The sequence below is a fragment of the Mobula birostris genome, chromosome 26 (genome assembly GCF_030028105.1).
Source record: "Mobula birostris isolate sMobBir1 chromosome 26, sMobBir1.hap1, whole genome shotgun sequence".
In the NCBI taxonomy this organism is placed as follows: Eukaryota; Metazoa; Chordata; class Chondrichthyes; order Myliobatiformes; family Myliobatidae; genus Mobula; species Mobula birostris.
Window position 1 is genome coordinate 51,319,407 of NC_092395.1, and position 19,960 is coordinate 51,339,366.

A 19,960-nucleotide genomic window follows, 5' to 3' on the forward strand; every position below is an offset into this window, starting at 1 on the left:
CTGATTATTTACATTAACGAGCAGGTGTACCACTGAGTGTATATCTTAATTGTACTGAGTGTAGATTCTACGCTGTAGAATTATTTACACCCCTGACTGAAGTTTTCCTTTTCTCTTTAACAGAAACCAGGGAGTTCTGAAAACCAGGTAGCCTCAGTGAATGAGTTTGAATCTGAACAAGGCACTGTTACCTCTGCGGATCCAGTACTTGGGGAGCTTCCTGTCTGTGAAACTCATCTGGTAGGAGTTCCAGAGCCCGACCCTGAGTGTAACAAAGGTTGTGAGAAGGGGGACATTCTAACCAAAAACGCAAAGCAGTTTCCTGCAGGAACCAAGTATCAGGTAGAAGAGGAAGCAACTGGTGAGTGTGGATTAAAGGAAGGCAACAAAATTATCCTCTCCAGAGACTTACATATACTTAGCAAAACTGAGTGTAGTCTGGGATACGAGGCTCCTATCTCAATGCAGGAAGCTGAGAGAAAGGCCTTCAGTGTGGAGAATGAGGATTTGGTCAACAAGGGTGGTTCTGCTCCAAGCCTTAAAAATGGAACCAACTTGCTTTCTCCCACACTGAACCCAATCACACAGAATGGCTCATCTTCTTCCTTTTCAATCACTCCAAGTGAGATCAATTATAGTGACGATGCCATCATTCATGCAGAGAAGGTTGCTGTCATTCAGTGCCAAGATATGGGTGATCAGGACGCTGTAATGAATGAAGCAGATAGTGGGCATTCTGCAGAGGAAGAGAGCACAGAAAGGGGTGCAAGGTTAACCACCATAAAGAAAGAAGCGAACTTTGTGCTTCGGAAATATGATGCAGAAAAAAAAACAACAAAACTTTTTTCAGATGATGAGGAAAGGAAGTACCAAACGGTGATCATTACAGAAACAGCCGCTGTTGCAAGTCTTGAAAAAGAAAGGAGGGAAATTATTAAAAACCAAGCAGTGAGAAAGAGCACCACCATTGCAGAGAAACAGGTTTCAATAAAGCCATTAGAATTGGAAGAGAAACCATCACTTGATGTTTCTACTGAGAAGCTTGAGGAGTCACAGCTACAGATGTCCATCGAAAATGCCAATTCAGTTTCTCTTCATAACGGATCCCCCATTTCAGAACCTGAAGGCATCAATACTGAGCAAATAAACTTTACTGCTGCTCGCCAACAATTCCTCCAGATGGAGAGGTCAAGGCAGGAAGTTCCAACCTGTCCAATGCCCTCTGCTCAATCCCACAGGGTCTTAAGCCAATGTTCCACACCTTCTGAATCAACCCAGCCACTTCAGTACAAGGATGGCATTACCTTGGACACAAGTCCAGCAATCATGGTGAAGGCTGTGAGAGTTGATTCTGTCCACGAGGATGAGAAGGATGATGACCAATCTCCTAAAAGTCCTATGAGCAGTTTGTTCACTGCTGAGAAGATTGCAGGTCTGGAAGACAATGATAGCGAAAAAATTGACTCCATGCAGCAAAATCTGCTTGCCTGCTCCTCAGTAGAAGACCTTGATTCCGGATTAGAAGAGATGTCCAATGACTATAATTATGGGTGTACTAGTGATTGTGCAGCATCAAATGAAATGCTGAATTTGGAGGCTGATAACAGTTGTGTGTTTGAATGTTCTGAGCAGAAAGTCAAGGCTGAAACACCCATTGAGAAAGAAATTCGATTAGCCTTGGAAAGGGAAGAGATTCTTCGCAAGGAGCGAGGGATTAGGAAGTCGGTAAGCTCTGAGAAAATGGTGCAAATAAAGACTAAGCCTCTCTTAAGCCAATTACCCCCCACATCTCCTTTCTCGAAACATAAGGACAAGAACCGGATGGTCTTTTTTGTCCAGAGGGAAATTGAAATGGACTCGAAGAGGGAAGAGAAATTGAAAGAAGAAGGTAAAGTCAAAGGCTTGTATGATAAAGGAATACCCCAGGAAGTAGAAGAACGGAAAAAAGTATTTGAACAGCAAACAGATGATGTGCCAGTTGTACCACAGCTCGGCTGGCAGTCCAAGTTAGCCAGCTCAGCTTCCCAGGATTTTTTGGATGTGCATGCTGTTCCAGAAGAAAGCAATGCAGTACAAACTGACTCACCAGAAAGTAAAGTGTTGGTACAAGAGGATTCAGAGATCCAGCCATACACCTTGAGGCCATGGAAGCACCAGACCAGTTTCCTGATTGAACAAGAAATTGAGGAAGTACAACGACGGGAAGAGGAGCTACGGTCCCAGAGACTGAGGAAGCAGAGTGCAGGCAGCCTTCCTTCAAGTAGGTATATCCACTCTTTTGCCTTTGTGAGGCAGAGAAATCTGAGGTGGTCACTTCTATTAATGCTGTTATGGACAGAGGCATTTGCCTTCGTTAAAAATGCTGTCAAAGAGGTTTATCCTTCACTTGGTTCACACACTACATACTGGACCACATTTACAGCTCTGTCCTTTGGGACTTTGCCAGTTCAGTCAGTGCTGATGCTACAAAACCAGTCCTGGTGACGGACACGAAAGTCCTCCCTCCAGAGTGTATTACACTCCCATTACCATTTTCTTTTTTTTTGTAATTTACTTTTTATTGAATTTCATCATCAAACAAACATTTCCATCAGATGTATTTCAGATACTGTACATATACATTATATAATCATATTTGTCACAAATATCCACATAATATTTATCTGAGGTATACACATATAGAAAGGAGAGGAAAGAAGAACAATCGAAAGAAGAAAACTATGTACAGAGTAGGGAGCGATCTTTTTTTTACAACATATTCATTGACTTGTGAGAATAAAATCAGGCCTATGAGGTGTTATGTAGTTAAACCATTTTTTCCAGTATGAATAAAATTGTTCCAACTTATGATTAACAGATGCTGTTATCTTCTCCATTTTGTAAATGTCCATTGTAATTTCCATCCATACATTTAGAGTTGGGCTCTCCTGTGATAACCATTTCCTGGTCAGGGTCTTTTTATCAGCCACCAGCAGTACATTCATTAAATATTTATCTCTTTTCAACCATTCTTGAGGTATATACCCAAAATATATGGTCTTACTCTCTAAGGGTATTTCACATTTAAAGATGTCTTGTAGGGCATTATGTATCCCACTCCAATAGTCTTTGATAATGGGGCATTCCCAGAAAATATGATAATAGTTTGCATTTTGATTTCCACAATTTCTCCAGAAAACAGGGGGGTTACTATCATAAATAACAGGAATTCTGCAGATGCTGGAAATTCAAGCAACACACATAAAAGTTGCTGGTGAACGCAGCAGGCCAGGCAGCATCTCTAGGAAGAGGTGCAGTGGACGTTTCAGGCCGAGACCCTTCATCAGGACTAACTGAAGGAAGAGTGAGTAAGGGATTTGAAAGTTGGAGGGGGAGGGGGAGATCCAAAATGATAGGAGACGACAGGAGGGGGAGGGATGGAGCCAAGAGCTGGACAGGTGATAGGCAAAAGGGATACGAGAGGATCATGGGACAGGAGGTCCGGGAAGAAAGACGGGGGGGGGGGACCCAGAGGATGGGCAAGGATTATATACAGAGGGACAGAGGGAGAAAAAGGAGAGTGAGAGAAAGAATGTGTGTATAAAAATAAGTAACAGATGGGGTACGAGGGGGAGGTGGGGCATTAGCGGAGTTAGAGAAGTCGATGTTCATGCCATCAGGTTGGAGGCTACCCAGACGGAATATAAGGTGTTGTTCCTCCAACCTGAGTGTGGCTTCATCTTTACAGTAGAGGAGGCCGTGGATAGACATGTACAGTAGAGGAGGCCGTGGATAGACATTCTTTCTCTCACTCTCCTTTTTCTTCCTCTGTCCCTCTGTATATACCCCTTGCCCATCCTCTGGGTCTCCCCTCCCTTGTCTTTCTTCCCGGACCTCCTGTCCCATGATCCTCTCGTATCCCTTTTGCCTATCACCTGTCCAGCTCTTGGCTCCATCCCTCCCCCTCCTGTCTTCTCCTATCATTTTGGATCCCCCTCCCCCTCCAACTTTCAAATCTCTTACTCACTCTTCCTTCAGTTAGTCCTGACGAAGGGTCTTGGCCTGAAACGTCCACTGCACCTCTTCCTAGAGATGCTGCCTGGCCTGCTGCGTTCACCAGCAACTTTTATGTGGGTTACTATCATAATGGGATTTCTGAGAGGGTGTAACAAAATATCTTATCAAGTTTTTCCGCCCGAACTCCCTCCTTTCGGTGAACTGGTACACTTCCATTGATTATCCAGTCTTCCTCAGATATTATTATCCCTCCTTCCTTCTCCCATTTTGTTTTAATGTATGAAGTCAAATGTGCTTTAAGATTTGACAAACCCTTATACACGCTTGAAATTATTCTACTACCGTTGTCTGAATTATATGCTTTTCTAAATTGCTCTATCAGACATGCACTTGCCTTGGTTACATTTTTAACCGTCCTATGAGCATACTGTCACATCTGTAAATACTGGTAAAAGTCTTGCTTTTCTAATAAGTGTTTATCTTTGAGCATGTCAAAACTGAACAGTGTTCCATCTTTCATTATACACTATTGCAAATAGCTGTTATTCCTTTAGCTGTCCAGTCCTTAAATCTAGCATCCAGTTTATTCGGTGTAAAATCCGAGTCATATGCACACCATTTAAGAATTGCAATGTCTCTCCCTAGTTTATATTCTTTTATAATAGTTTTCCATGTTTTAAGAGTCCATTGCACCCACGGGTTGTCAATATTATTTATGTAACTTTGTAGGTTGTTATCAACCAAAATTGCCTGTATGGGATTGGAAAGTATCCTCTCCTCAATGTTTATCCATTGAGCGTCATATGATGGGTCGCACCAGCATATCACAGCTCTCATCTCTGCTGCAAAATAATAATCTCTAAGAGAAGGTAGAGCCCATCGCCCCTTTTCCTTGGCTAATTGCAAGTTTTGAGATGAACCCTAGGCCTTTACCTTGCCATATGTATCTTGATAGCATCTTGTTCCATTCATTGAATTGATTTTGGTTAATCTCTACTGGTAGAGTCTGAAAGAGATATAGTAGTCTGGGCAGTATATTCATTTTAATGACCAAGAAAAGGAATTAGGTTCCACCTTGTTATATCTTCCTTAATTTTTTTATATACTGTATAGGCTGATAATTGCATTCTGATAATTTTGCCGAATGTTTTGGCATAATGATGCCCAAATATTTGACAGACTCTGTTTGCCATGCCCAAGGATATTACTTTCAGTTTCTCTTGGTGGGCTATAGTTATATGAAAGTAGTTGGGTTTTATCTATGTTGATCTTGTATCCTGATAATTGGCCATATTGTTCAAAAGATTACATCAATTTAGGTAAAGAGTATGTTGGTTGCCCTAGAGAGATCAAAATGTCATCCGTGTAACAGGCCAATTTATGCTCCATCCCTTTAATAGTAATTCCCCTGATAGCCTCATCTTGTCTGATGTATTGAGCTAATGGTTCCAGATATAATGCGAAGAGTTGCGGTGACCATGCACAACCCTGTCTTGTGCCCCTTTCTAGGGTAAAACTATTGGATAAACATCCATTGATTTTAATCCTGGCAGTAGGATTGTCGTATAGTGCCTGTATAGTTTTCCCATTACCATTTTCAGTGAAGAAACACTGAAGAGGAAGAATAGTGAGAGAGCATTCCACCAATGCCTAAAGAGTTCAGGGGGTGCAGAGTCAATTCTGTGGACTCCTTTCCCTAAGTTATATACTATTTGACTGTCTTTTCTGGTAGGACAGGACTGTCATGGAGAAGTCTGACACGTTGTCTGTGAGGTGTGATCCCATAGTCCTAGCCATGTCAAAATGTTGCTTTGCTAGTCTGTGGGACAAAAGTCCTAATGTAGATCCCAGTCCCCCGACGTTTGTGAGGAGGACTTTGTAAGGCCAAATGGGCTGGGAGTGAAGCACTGTTTGTGATTTGGTTCTAGGTTGATGCTGGGTTGCCTGCCCAGGTTCATCATTCGATCTGTTTTAACACAGCAAGTATAGAACTGAGAGGCTTTCGGGGGGCAGATAAAAGGCATCCACTAGGATGGGTCAGGACACAGACCAGACACACAAATTTCCTTTGTTTGAAGCCTACTAGTGAAACAGAGAGGGATTTATGACAAATTTAGTAGTTTCCAATCAGTAGGAATGAGGACATTTGTTTTAAACTCTGGTTTAACTACATTTAAATTCCACAGCCACTGTGTTGGTCTGTCTTGGTTTGTTAGCAGCTCCCTAGGCTATCCATCCAATAATATAACTGCAGTAGCATCCCTCTGCAGTTATATTCGGAGCACATTTGGAGTCACTGACTGTTTTCCCAAGTGCCTCAGGAGCAAACAGCCCACCCCAACCTCTAAGTGTATTGGCCTTTCATTTCTAATTTACACACAGTCCCAGCTGTCATGGACTGTCATTCTCCACTGATTCTGATGCACTGTGCTGTGCACCCACATAGAGATTAACAAATTGTCTCACAACTAAATACAAAGTCTGTGGTGGAGACAAAATTACAGACCAGTTAGCCTGGCAGAGACACATTAAGTCCATTGTAAAAGATGTAATAGCAGACAAAGTCAACATGGATTTAGGAAAGGAGAATTGAGCTTGATTAATTTATTCGAATCTTTTTGAAGATGTGGTGTACTTGGACTCTCAGAATGCTTTCTATAAGAGTCCCACTTAAGAGATTAGTATGCAACATTAGTTGGCAGACAGAAAATGAAGAGGGTATTTTATGGAGTAGCAGAAATTGTCTAGTAGGGTTGCACAGGATCTGTGCTGGGAAGCCAGCTAGTTAATCATCTCAGCAGAGGTTGTATTTCCTACGTCAACTCAGGAAATACAACCTGCCTGAGGAGCTGCTGATTCAATTATATTCAGGAGTAATCCGGTCTGTTCTCTGTTCATCCATCACCGTCTGGTTTGGATCAGCTACCAAACAAGACAAGAACAGACTCCAGAGAATCGTCAGGGCTGCGGAAATGATTATTAGTGTGAAGCTGCCCTCGATCCAGGACTTATATGCATCTAGAGTTAGGAAGCGAGCAAGCAGCATCATTGTAGACCCATCACACCCTGGACATCACCTGTTCCAACTCCTTCCTTCTGGTAGGCGCTTAGATCACTGTATGCCAGGACAAATAGGTACAAGAACAGTTTCTTTCCGTATGCCATCAGTCTTATGAACACTTGAATTTTAGTCTATTATAAGCCAAGTCCACCTGTACATACACAGGTATACCTCATTGTATATAGTTCACGGTTATTTGCACTATTGTTTCGTTTGCTTTTTGATTCTGTACAGCGAGAGCCAGGGAAACCGGCATCAAATTCCCAGGAATGTGTCCACATACTTGGCGATAATAAAGGATTCTGATTCTGATTTAGGTGAGGGAATTAAGTGTAAGTTTGCTGGGTAGGATCGTGAGCTGTGAGGAGGATGAGAGGAGCTGCAGTGTAATTTGGGCAGGTTAAGGTATGGGCAAATGCATGGCAGAAGTAGTTTAAGGTGGATTGTGTGAAATTATCCTTTTTAGTGACTCAAAATTGTGGCAGGTTAATATCTGTAAGCAATAGTTTGGGAAAGGGAAAAGTGCAACGAAACCTAGGTGTCCTTGTACAACAGTCAATGATGCTGAAAGTTTAAGTGGTGTTTGTGGTCATATGCACAAGTACATGTAAGCATAGGTGCAATGGGAAACTTACTTGCAGCAGCACAATGGGCACAGAGCATCAATATAACCACTATTCACATGAAAAGCATAAATAATGCACAATATTTACAAGAAAACATACTTAAAACAAAGCAAAAATACAAAACCCATTTCAGTGCAAAGTGATCAAAGTGGGACACTTAAACTGCAGTGAAGGGAATTAGCTGTTTTTGAACTTGCTGATGTGAGAATACTGGCTTCTATAGCTCTTGCCTAATAGAACATAGAACATAGAATAGTACAGCACAGTCAGACCCTTCAGCCCACAATGTTCTGCTGACCCTCAAACCCTGCCTCCCATATAAGCGCCCACCTTAAATTCCTCCATATACCTGTCTAGTAATCTCTTAAACTTCACTAGTGTATCTGCCTCCACCACTGACTCAGGCAGTGCATTCCATGCACCAACCACTCTCTGAGTTAAAAACCTTCCTCTAATATCCCCCTTGAACTTCCCACCCCTTACCTTAAAGCCATGTCCTCTTGTATTGAGCAGTGGTGTCCTGGGGAAGAGGCGCTGGCTATCCACTCTATCTATTCCTCTTATTATCTTGTACACCTCTATCATGTCTCCTCTCATCCTCCTTCTCTCCAAAGAGTAAAGCCCTAGCTCCCTTAATCTCTGATCATAATGCATACTTTCTAAACCACGCAGCATCCTGGTAAGTCTCCTCTGTACCCTTTCCAATGCTTCCACATCCTTCCTATAGTGAGGTGACCAGAACTGGACACAGTACTCCAAGTGTGGCCTAACCAGAGTTTTATAGAGCTGCATCATTACATCGCGACTCTTAAACTCTATCCCTCGACTTATGAAAGCTAACACCCCATAAGCTTTCTTAACTGCCCTATTCACCTGTGAGGCAACTTTCAGGGATCTGTGGACATGTACCCCGAGATCCCTCTGCTCCTCCACACTACCAAGTATCCTGCCATTTACTTTGTACTCTGCCTTGGAGTTTGTCCTTCCAAAGTGTACCACCTCACACTTCTCCGGGTTGAACTCCATCTGCCCCTTCTCAGCCCACTCCTGCATCCTATCAATGTCTCTCTGCAATCTTTGACAATCCTCTACACTATCTACAACACCACCAACCTTTGTGTTGTCTGCAAACTTGCCAACCCACCCTTCTACACCCACATCCAGGTCGTTAATAAAAATCACAAAAAGTAGAGGTCCCAGAACTGATCCTTGTGGGACACCACTAGTCACAATCCTCCATTCTGAATGTACTCCCTCCACCACCACCCTCTGCCTTCTGCAGGCAAGCCAATTCTGAATCCATCTGGCCAAACTTCCCTGGATCCCATGCCTTCTAATTTTCTGAATAAGCCTACTGTGTGGAACCTTGTCAAATGCCTTACTAAAATCCATGTAGATCACATCCACTGCACTATCCTCATCTATATGCCTGGTCACCTCCTCAAAGAACTCTATCAGGCTTGTTAGACACGATCTGCCCTTCACACAGCCATGCTGACTGTCCCTGATCAGACCATGATTCTCTAAATGCCCATAGATCCTATCTCTAAGAATCTTTTCCAACAGCTTTCCCACCACAGACATAAGGCTCACTGGTCTATAATTACCCGGACTATCCCTACTACCTTTTTTGAACAAGAGGACAACATTCGTCTCCCTCCAATCCTCCGGTACCATTCCCGTGGACAACGAGGACATAAAGATCCTAGCCAGAGGCTCAGCAATCTCTTCTCTAGCCTCGTGGAGCAGCCTGGGGAATATTCCATCAGGCCCCGGGGACTTATCTGTCCTAATATATTTTAACAACTCCAACACCTCCTCTCCCTTAATATCAACATGCTCCAGAACATCAACCTCACTCATATTGTCCTCACCAACATCAAGTTCCCTCTCATTGGTGAATACCGAAGAGAAGTATTCATTGAGGACCTCGCTCACTTCCACAGCCTCCAGGCACATCTTCCCACCTTTATCTCTAATCGGTCCTACCTTCACTCCTGTCATCCTTTTTTTCTTCACATAATTGAAGAATGCCTTGGGGTTTTCCTTTACCCTACTTGCCAAGGCCTTCTCATGCCCCCTTATTGCTCTCCTCAGCCCCTTCTTAAGCTCCTTTCTTGCTTCCCTATATTCCTCAATAGACCCATCTGATCCTTGCTTCCGAAACCTCATGTATGCTGCCTTCTTCCACCTGACTAGATTTTCCACCTCACTTGTCACCCATGGTTCTTTCACCCTACCATTCTTTATCTTCCTCACCGGGACAAATTTATCCCTAACATCGACCACATGTCCATAGTACATTTCCCTGCAAAAGCATCATCCCAATTCACATCCACAAGTTCTAGCCTTACAGCCTCATAATTTGCCTTTCCCCAATTAAAAATTTTCCTGTCCTCTCTGATTCTATCCTTTTCCATGATAATGCTAAAGGCCAGGGAGTGGTGGTCACTGTCCGCCAGATGCTCACCCACTGAGAGATCTGTGACCTGACCCGGTTCATTACCTAATACTAGATCTAGTATGGCATTCCCCCTGTTCGGCCTGTCCACATACTGTGATAGGAATCCGTCCTGGACACACTTAACAAACTGCCCCATCTAATCCCTTGGAACTAATCAGGTGCCAATCAATATTAGGGAAGTTAAAGTCACCCATGATAACAACCCTGTTATTTTTGCACCTTTCCAAAATCTGCCTCCCAATCTGCTCCTCGGTATCTCTGCTGCTACCAGGGGGCCTATAGAATACCCCCCAATAGAGTAACTGCTCCCTTCCTGTTCCTGACTTCCACCCATACTGACTCAAAAGAGGATCCTGCTACATTACCCACCCTTTCTGTAGCTGTAATAGTATCCCTGACCAGTAATGCCACCCCTCCTCCCCTTTTTTCGCCCTCTCTATCCCTTTTAAAGCACTGAAATCCAGGAATATTGAGAATCCATTCCTGCCCTGGTGCCAGCCAAGTCTCTGTAATGGCCACTACATCATAATTCCATGTATGTATCCAAGCTCTCAGTTCATCACCTTTGTTCCTGATGCTTCTTGCATTGAGGTACACACATTTCAGGCCTTCTACCTTACTGTCTTTACACCGTTTATTCTGCTTCTCTTTCCTCAAAGCCTCTCTGCATGTTAGATCTGGCTTTACTCCATGCACTTCTTTCACTGCTCTATCGCTGTGGGTCCCATCCCCTCGCAAATTAGTTTAAACCCTCCCGAACCATGCTAGCAAACCTACCTGCAAGGATATTGCTCCCCCTCTCCCTTTGCAACATCTCAGACCAGAGTTGTGTATAGTTCTACTTTCAAGACTAAGAGAGCTTGATAACTTGGGGACATGCCTCAGTATCTACCCTTCCACAATGTGATGCTCCCTCAATTCTGTCTCTCCCTCAGTACCACCCCTCCTAGAGCGCAGCCTTCCCTCAAAAAAAGCCAAAACACAGTGTGAACCTTACCTCACACAGTGTGAACCTCCAACAGTACTGACCCTCCCACAGTGCAGCTCTCCCAAAGTACTGCCCATCATAGAGTTCTCTGCTCCCACAAAGCACCCTTCTCTCTGTACTGTATTCGAACAGCGCAGCATTCTCTCCATGCTGTGCCTCTGACAGTAGTCCCTCAGTATTTAAGATTAAAGATCTTGTGACTTCCTTGCAGCACCAACCTCCGTATCAGAGTCCGAAAGTTCCCTGGTGCATCCTGAGTGGACTTCAAGAACTGGAGCTTTGAACGAAGATCAATCCAAAGATCTCCCAGTGACGCACAGCCAGGAAGGGAGGAACCTGAAACCTTCAGGAAAGAAGGATGAATCTTCAGTAAGTTGGAGTTTGAATTTCTTTCCTTTTAGGCCAGATATTCAACTTACTTTTTGAGGCATGTTTGCAGTTTTTGTTCCCTCTGTCCGTAGATAATAAATGTAGGTTCATATGGAAATGATTGGGTTCTTAAGCTGATGAAAGGTCTGAAAGACATCTCAGTGTAACTACATGTGATGTGTGATTGGGAGGGCGATGGGGGACTGTGGGGGAGAGTGAGAGCTGACACAGGAACACAGATACTGATGTTTTTATGTGTAAGGTAATGTGCTGTGTTCTGACCTGTGTAACTATGAACAGGCCTGCGAATGACAGTGCCATGAGAAGGCAAGTCCCAGCGACAGCGAAGGGGCCTAACAGTGTAAGGATTGCTTTTGTTGCTTTACCTGTGGTTTATTAATGACACTTACTCAAATTCTTGATGCTTTTTTTTAAACTCCAGTATGCGGGCATCGAGCCTTCTGATGACGTCAATACTGAGGTAGTCACGTTTTCTTGCACCGATCTTCAGCTTGCTGGCTTTCAGTCTGTTGCATGTCACCGTATATACTCAATACGTCATTCAGCAGAACTAACAGCTTGGCTGCTGCTCTTCAATGTGCTTGAGAGATGTAGGCTCCTCTGGCTTACACCCTAACAATGATCCGCTCCTGAGTTTTCTACACCTCCATGTCACAAGGGCATTTCTAACAGGAATGTTGCCTACCCTAGGACCCTGGAGAAGACGATAGTGAGGCACTTCCCTAGATCACTGTGGTCTGTTGGCACCACAGTGACAAGAAATGTCAACTATAATTTGGCACTGAGTGAAAACATGTGCAGTCTCTTATATATTCAGCTTCTCCCTGAGATCCGACCACCTCAGAAGCCAGTCTTAGGAAAGATGATTCCCAACATGTACGTAATATAGTGAGAGACTGATGATTCCAACATGTACGTAATATAGCGAGAGACCGATGATTCCCAACATGTACATAATATAGTGAGAGATCGATGATTCCAACATGTACGTAATATAGTGAGAGACCGATGATTCCCAACATGTACGTAATATAGTGAGAGATCGATGATTCCCAACATGTACGTAATATAGTGAGAGATCGATGATTCCCAACATGTACGTAATATAGTGAGAGATCGATGATTCCCAACATGTACGTAATATAGTGAGAGACTGATACAGCACAGAATTTAGAACAGGACAGTATCTGACTCTTACTGAAGAACTGAGCTCTACAACCTGCTGAGACTCCAGCACGTAGGACACTGGCATCAACCTGACAGTCTGAAAAAGTCTCTGGACAGTTCAGTCGATTGGTCTACTCCCAGTGAGCAATGGTCAGGTCCCACCATGGATTCCAGAGGTGTGATATCCTTGGAGGAGTTCCTCAAGACAGGGCTTTGGACCCAGTAACCTTCTCCTGCTGCATAAGGTCAAATGTGGGGATGCTCACTGTCATTGCACAATGCTCATTTCCATTTGCAATTCTTCAGCAAATGAAGCAAATGAACTTATGTGCAGCAAGATCAAGACAACTTTCAGATACAGACTGAGAAGTGGCAAGGAACTCACATCACAAAATGCCTAAGGGAGTCTGACCACCTAACTTTAACTTCGCCATGGATATCATGGAGCTCACCATTCATCAGAAACTCAATTGGACCAGTGACAAATGCCATAGGTAATAAAGCAAAGTTAGAGGAAGTGAATGGTTACCTCCTGACACCCCGAAGTTTTTTTCTCTATCTTTGAAGCATGAGTCAGGAATATGATAGAAATCTCTTCACGGCTGATGACACAAAGGTTGGGGGTGTTGTGGATAGTCTGGAGAGTTGTCAGAGGTTACAGCAGGACATTGATAGGATGCAGAACTGGGCTGGGGAGTGGCAGATGCACTTCAACCCAGAGAAGTGTGAACTGCTTCATTTTGGTAGGTCCAATTTGAAGACAGAATGTAATATAAATAGTAAGACTCTTGGCAGTGTGGAGAATCTGAGAGATCTTGGGGTCGCTGTCGATAGGACACTCAAAGCTGCTGCGCAGGTTGACAGTGTTGTTAAGAAGGTGTGAAGTGTGTTGGCTTTCATCAACCATGGGATTGAGTTTAAGAGCTGTGAGGTGATGTTACAGCTATATAAGACCTTGGTCAGACCTCACTTGGAGTACTGTGTTCAGTTCTGGTCACCTCACTACAGGAAGGATGTGGATACTATAGAGAGAGTGCAGAGGAGATTTACAAGGATGTTGCCTGGATTGCAGGGCATGCCTTATGAGAATAGGTTGGGTGTACTTGGTCTTTTCTCTTTGGAGTGACGGAGGATGAGAGGTGACCTGATAGAGGTGTACAGTCGTCCCTCAGTATCTGCCGGGGATTGGATCCAGGACCCCCCCCCCCCCCCCACAGGTACCAAAATCCACGGATGCTCAAGACCCTTATATAAAATGGCATAGTATTTGCACATAACCTACGCCCATCCTCCCATATACTTTAAATCATCTCTAGATTACTTATAATACCTGATACAATGTAGATGCTATGTAAATAGTTGTTATGCTGTGTTGTTCAGGGAATAATGACAAGAAAAAAGAAGTCCGTACATGTTCAGTACAGACACACCATCGTAGCTCTTCTGGGAACGCCGATGCTGCCTTGGCGTCAGCCACTGCCGATTCTCCCGTCATCTTTAAGTTCTTGAGGCTGTGGCGCTTTGCATAGCCAGCCAGCCATCCCTTACTAGTCTTAAACTCCTTCCTCTCGCTCACAACACAAGTAGCGAACGAACAAGATGCGAGGCGAGCAATGCTCAAACAATGAGTGCTGGAGAGAGACTGAGGATCTGTGAAATGGTGGGAGGCTACAGCAGGGTGTGCCTACACATCACTTCATTCATGTGGATTCAAGGTAGTGCTCGGCGCGTGGCAAATTCAAGTTTTGCTTTTTGGAACTTTCTGGAATTTTTTTCCCAAATATTTTCAATCCACGGTTGGTTGAATCCGCTGATGTAGAACCCGCGGATACGGAGGGCCGACTGTATAAGATGATGAAGGGCATTGATCATGTGGATAGCCTGAGGCTTTTTCCCAGGGCAAGTACTGAGGGGATGTCAGGAGTAAGTTTTTCACACAGAGAGTGGTGGGTGTGTGGAATGTACTGCCAGCGACGGTGGTGGAAGTGGATACGATAGGGTCTTTTAAGAGACTCCTGGATGGATAGATGGAGCTTAGAAAAATAGAGGGCTATGCGCTAGGGAAATTCGAGGCAGTTTCTAGAGTAGGTGACATGGTCGGCACAACATTGTGGGCCGAAGGGCCTGTAATGTGCTGCAGATTTCTATGTTTCTATGAATAAGTCCAGAAATAATCAAAACTAAATCTTAGCACCATGCTGGACAAGGCAGCCTGCTTTGTATTGTCTATCTGCCACCCCAATCATCCGTTCTTTCCACCGAATGTGCATGATGTCTGCAGTGTGTAACAACTCCTAATACACTTGCCTGGTTGATTTTGACAGCACCAGCAGCTAACTGGGAAAACCACCACCTACAGATTCAATTCAAGTCATACCCTATCCTGACTTATAAATGTATTACTGTTCTGTCATCGTTACTGGCTCTAACTTATGGGGCTGTCTACACCTTGCATGCTCTGCGAGCATCTTCACAAGAAGGACTGCAGCACTTCACAAGGATGGCTTACCACCTTTCAGAAAACTCCTCTCCATTATCTTCAGGCCCATTCCAGCTTTATTCTCTTGGTTCCTGGTAGGCCACTTCAGATGTTGCTCTCTCTGAATTTGATCCTCCAACCCTAACAAAGTTGCAGCTCCTTCTGTGGCCACCCATTATCCTACCTTCCCAGTCCACCTAAGTATCTACAACTACCTATCATTGGCCTGACATCTTGTCTCCAATTCTCTCAGTCCCACCTTTCCAAGTATTCGTCCTCCTAAGCTCTAATCGCCAAAGCTTTGTCCACAAAAACCAGTCTCCTGCAAACTTGGGCTTCATGCGCTGTGGTTATTCTGAGTGCAGCCTAACGGGCCAAGAGCGAGATGGATGACAAGGGGAGATTTGATAGAGGTATATAAAATTATGATGGATATAGATAGAGTGAATGCAAGCAGGCTTTTTCCACTGAGGCAAGGGGAGAAAGAAACCAGAGGACATGGGCTAAGGGTGAGGGGGGAAAAGTCTAAAGGGAACATTAAGGAGGGCTTCTTCACACAGAGAGTGGTGGGAGTATGGAATGAGCTGCCAGATGAGGTGGTAAATGCGGGTTCTTTTTTAACATTTAAGAATAAATTGGACAGATACATGGATGGGAGGTGTATGGAGGGATATGGTCCGTGTGCAGGTCAGTGGGACTAGGCAGAAAATGGTTCGGCACAGCCAAGAAGGGCCAAAAGGCCTGTTTCTGTGCTGTAGTTTTCTATGGTTTCTATGTTTGTGTGGTCTGAAGGTTGTGGTTTTAATGTGTGATGTCAGAGTGGCCTTGGTTATGGGCTACAGTGGATGGTCCACTCTTCTGCACCAGTGTGAAGGGTGCAACTTCCATGACACGTGATGCAGGTTGGGGCTGTTGAGATATAAAAGTTGTCAGTTTCTTGTAATCCCTAAACTGCACAAGTCTGGATAAGTAGACTCTGTTCCTTCTCTTTGCTCATGTACTACCAATCTATAACTAGTTACATAGAGGCAGAAAGCCTGCAGTCAAGCTAAACATCTGAGGAGATTAGGTACAGATTTAGATTATGAGTCCTCTTTTATTGTCATTTAGAAATGCATACATGCATTAAGAAATGATACAGTGTTTCTCCGGAGTGATATCACAGAAGACAGGACAAACCAAAGACTAACACTGACAGAACCACATAATTATAACATATAGTTACAGCAGTGCAAAGCAATACCATAATTTGATGAAGAACAAACCATGGGCACGGTAAATAAAGTCTCAAAAGTCCCCGAGTTGATCGACTCCCGAGTCCCTGATAGCAGGCGGCAAAAGGGAGAAACTCCCTGCCATAAACCTCCAGGCACCATCAACTTGCCGTGCCTTGGAAGCAGCCGACCACAGCCGACACTGAGTCCATCTGTCCGAGAACTCCGAGCTTCCGACCAGCCTCTCCGATACAGCCTCCTGAGTGCCATCCTCTGCAGAGCGCCTCCGACCTCTCCCCGGCTGCTGAAACAAGCAAAGCCCAGGATTTCGGGGCCTTCAGCTCTGGAGATTCCGGTTACCACGCAGTAGCAGCGGCAGCGGAGCGGGCATTTCAGAAGTTTCCTGGATGTTCCTCCGTACTCTCACGTCTGTCTCCATCAAATCAGGATTGTGAATGGTCCCCTACTTGACAGATTACAGATATCAATCACGCGCTGCCGTTGCGCTGCCATCTTCTCCTCCTCCTAGGGAGGGATTTAGATTTATTTATTAACCATGTACATTGAAACATTCAGTGAAATGTGTTGTTTGCATTAACCAACACAATATGAAGATGTATTAGGGGCAGCCCACAAACGTTGGCGTATATTCAGCGCCAACATAGCATACCGACAATGTTCAACAAAATAACAGCAAAACAAACCCCTTTCCCTCCCCTTCCCCCCACCCCGCCCACACACACACAGATGGCCCCCACCCCCAGAACAAGCTGATGCACAATTGCATCAGGTCAATGACATTTCTTTTGTCCGTGTAGGTTTCTCTGTAAAGTCCTGGCAGCTGGGACAGGGACTGCTCATGGATGTGAGTTTAGGTCACAGTAAAACCTTACCAGGCAGTCCCAAAACCCTTTGTCACGTGGCAACAATATTCATGAAGCTTACTCTCCTGTCTCCAACCACGCTCTCACATTGATAGACAATCTTCAGCACACCACCCTTCCATTCCAATCATATGGTTAGAAATAAGGATTTTCACTGATGCTCACACAATGTTCAGCACTATTCAAGACTCATCAGACAGTGAAGCTGTCCACTTCCAAATGTATCCAGGACAGTATCCAGGGTTGGGCTGACAGGTGGCAAGTAACATTCATCTCACACAAGTGCCAGACAATGAGGATGTCCAACAAGAGAAAGTACAGCTATTGCCCCCAGACGTTCAATGGTGTTACCCTTACTGAATCCCCCACTATCAATATCAATATTCTGATGGTTGCCGTTGTCGAGAAAGTGCACTGGAGTAGTACACAATACGGTTATAAATGCCAATCAGAAACTAGGGATATGCAGCAAATAACTCAGCTCCCCAAAGCCTGACCACCATTTGCAAGGCTGCAAGTCAGGCGTCTGAGGGAACACTTGCCTGGACGAGTACAACTTCAGCTTCAGTCAAGAAGTTCAACATCATACTGGACAGAATAGCCCGCCTGACAGACACCTAATCCACCAGCATTCACTCACTCCACTCCTGACAGATTGTACCATCTACAGGAGGAACTGCAGTTACTCACCAAGACTTCATACAAAACACCTTTCAAACACAATATCTACCAACGAGAAAGACAAGAGAGCAGAAGTGTGGGAATGCCCGGGAAGTTGCCCTCCAAGCCATGCATCATACTACTTATAAATATATTGCTGTTAATTCATCATTGATGGGTCAAACTCCTGGAATTCCCCCTCTCCTAGCACTACGGTGGTTCAAGAAGGCAGCTCACCACCACCTTCCCAAGGCAATTAAATGCTGGCTCAGCCACACCCCTTGAATGAAGACCGTCAGCTACTGCACCAGAAACACACCATAAACCTGTACCATTATATTAATTACCAGTTCAGCACAACCCTGAGGGTAAAGGGCCTATTCCTGTACTGTGCTGTTCTGTATTTTACATTCTAGGTTACGACTTCTCATACACATGCTGAATGTCATTCAGTTGTCCACATATTTTCACAAACACTCCATGACAAAGCTCTCTCAACCTTAAACGCACTGAACCCTTCCCCACAACTTCTGTCACAAATGCAAGACACAATGGCAGAATATAAAGGTAGGGGAAGGGGGAGGAGCACATCTGCTTCCCCACCTCTTTCCATTTATTCCATGTTCTACTCTCTCTCCTGTCAGATTCCTTCTTCAGCCCTTTAACTCTTCTGCCTATTACCTCCCAACGTTTCACACCCACCCACCTGCATTCATCCATCCTACGTGTTGTAATCCATTCACCTCCCACAAACTGATGGTCAACTTCTTTTCTTTTCATGACATTGAAAGTTTAACTTGTGCTTCGTGTCCTGTGGTCTGTCTGTTCTGTGTTCTTTACGGTTGCATAATCCTATTCTCCTGACTTTTGGCTTCTTGCTTGTAGGTACTTGAATCCACCAGAGTGACTCGCCGGAAAAGTGCAATGGCACAGCGCTGGGAAGCAGGGATATTCAACAATCATCAGGATGAATGAAGCCAGCCTACACACAGTTATATCATTATGTACATAGATCATTATATATATAGATGGTGTCATTTTGTATATATATATAGATGGTGAAATTCTGGAAAGCATTGCCTATTGCATAGAAATGAAGTTCTTTGTAGCATGTTGGATTGATTTCTTTCTCTAAGTAACTACAGTTTACTCAGCTGTGACCAGCACACTTCAAGAACAAAGTCCCTTAAGTCCAAGGTCTAAGCTTCTTGCTTCAACCTGCCAATCCCCTCTAACTCCCTGCTTTTTCGCATGTAAATTGGATGCTACTTTAATCTTACCCAATTGCCAATCTGCATAGTCTCCGCCATAAAACACAGAGAATCCTTTCCAGTGTCTAATCTCCAATCTCCATACTCAAGCCTAATTTCATGTTCTTCATTTACTAACAGTGCCTTGTTAGATAGATGTGACGTGTTGGCATGAGGCCATTAGGAAACACTGTTCACAGCCAGATTTTCACCCTGTTCCCATTACGTCACCAGACATCTTAGCAATTTACCTTTAGTTTGGTAAATTTACATGAAACCCTGAATATTATGAAGGGAACAATGAACCCTTTACTTTTGTTTCCGTAGATATCAATCAACATTTGCAAGAAAGCAAATTTAAGCTTGTGTGCCATTGTTTAAACTAAATAATAAATTTGAATTTGGAACAAAGTATGATTGATGTTGAAATTCCCTGCAGGCCAGAAGAGGGGCACAGAAAACTGTGAATGCAGCTTGTGTGCGGATGTGCTGTGTGAAAAGTGAGTGGCAAGTGTGGGGTGCGTGCAGCGTGAGTGAGCAGTGTCTGCTCTACGTGCGGACTGAGTGAGCAGGGCAGAGAGGTGCAAGTGAGTCAGCATTGTGCACATTGAGTGAGTGAAATGGAATCAACAAGCAGTGTGAACAAATGACAGTTTGTGCAGTGTGTAAATATGCAGAATATGTATGAATGAAGCAAAGTAGAGTTTGTTAGGGAATAGTGTAAGTCGTGCACACAGGGGATGTGACTACAAAGTAAACCATGTGTGTAGTGTGTACTGTA

General features: G+C 44.1%; 1 protein-coding gene across 1 annotated transcript in view; it reads left to right on the plus strand.

Annotated features, from left to right (window-relative positions):
• LOC140188398 (PALM2-AKAP2 fusion protein-like) overlaps positions 1-19,590 on the plus strand; it is a 55,319-nt gene extending 35,729 nt beyond the window's left edge. The window contains 4 exon segments of the mRNA XM_072244630.1: positions 124-2,260; positions 11,347-11,504; positions 11,947-11,985; positions 18,815-19,590. Of these exon segments, the coding sequence (XP_072100731.1) occupies positions 124-2,260; positions 11,347-11,504; positions 11,947-11,985; positions 18,815-18,904 (2,424 nt within the window). The 3' untranslated portion in view covers positions 18,905-19,590.
• The last annotated feature ends 370 nt before the right edge of the window (positions 19,591-19,960 follow it).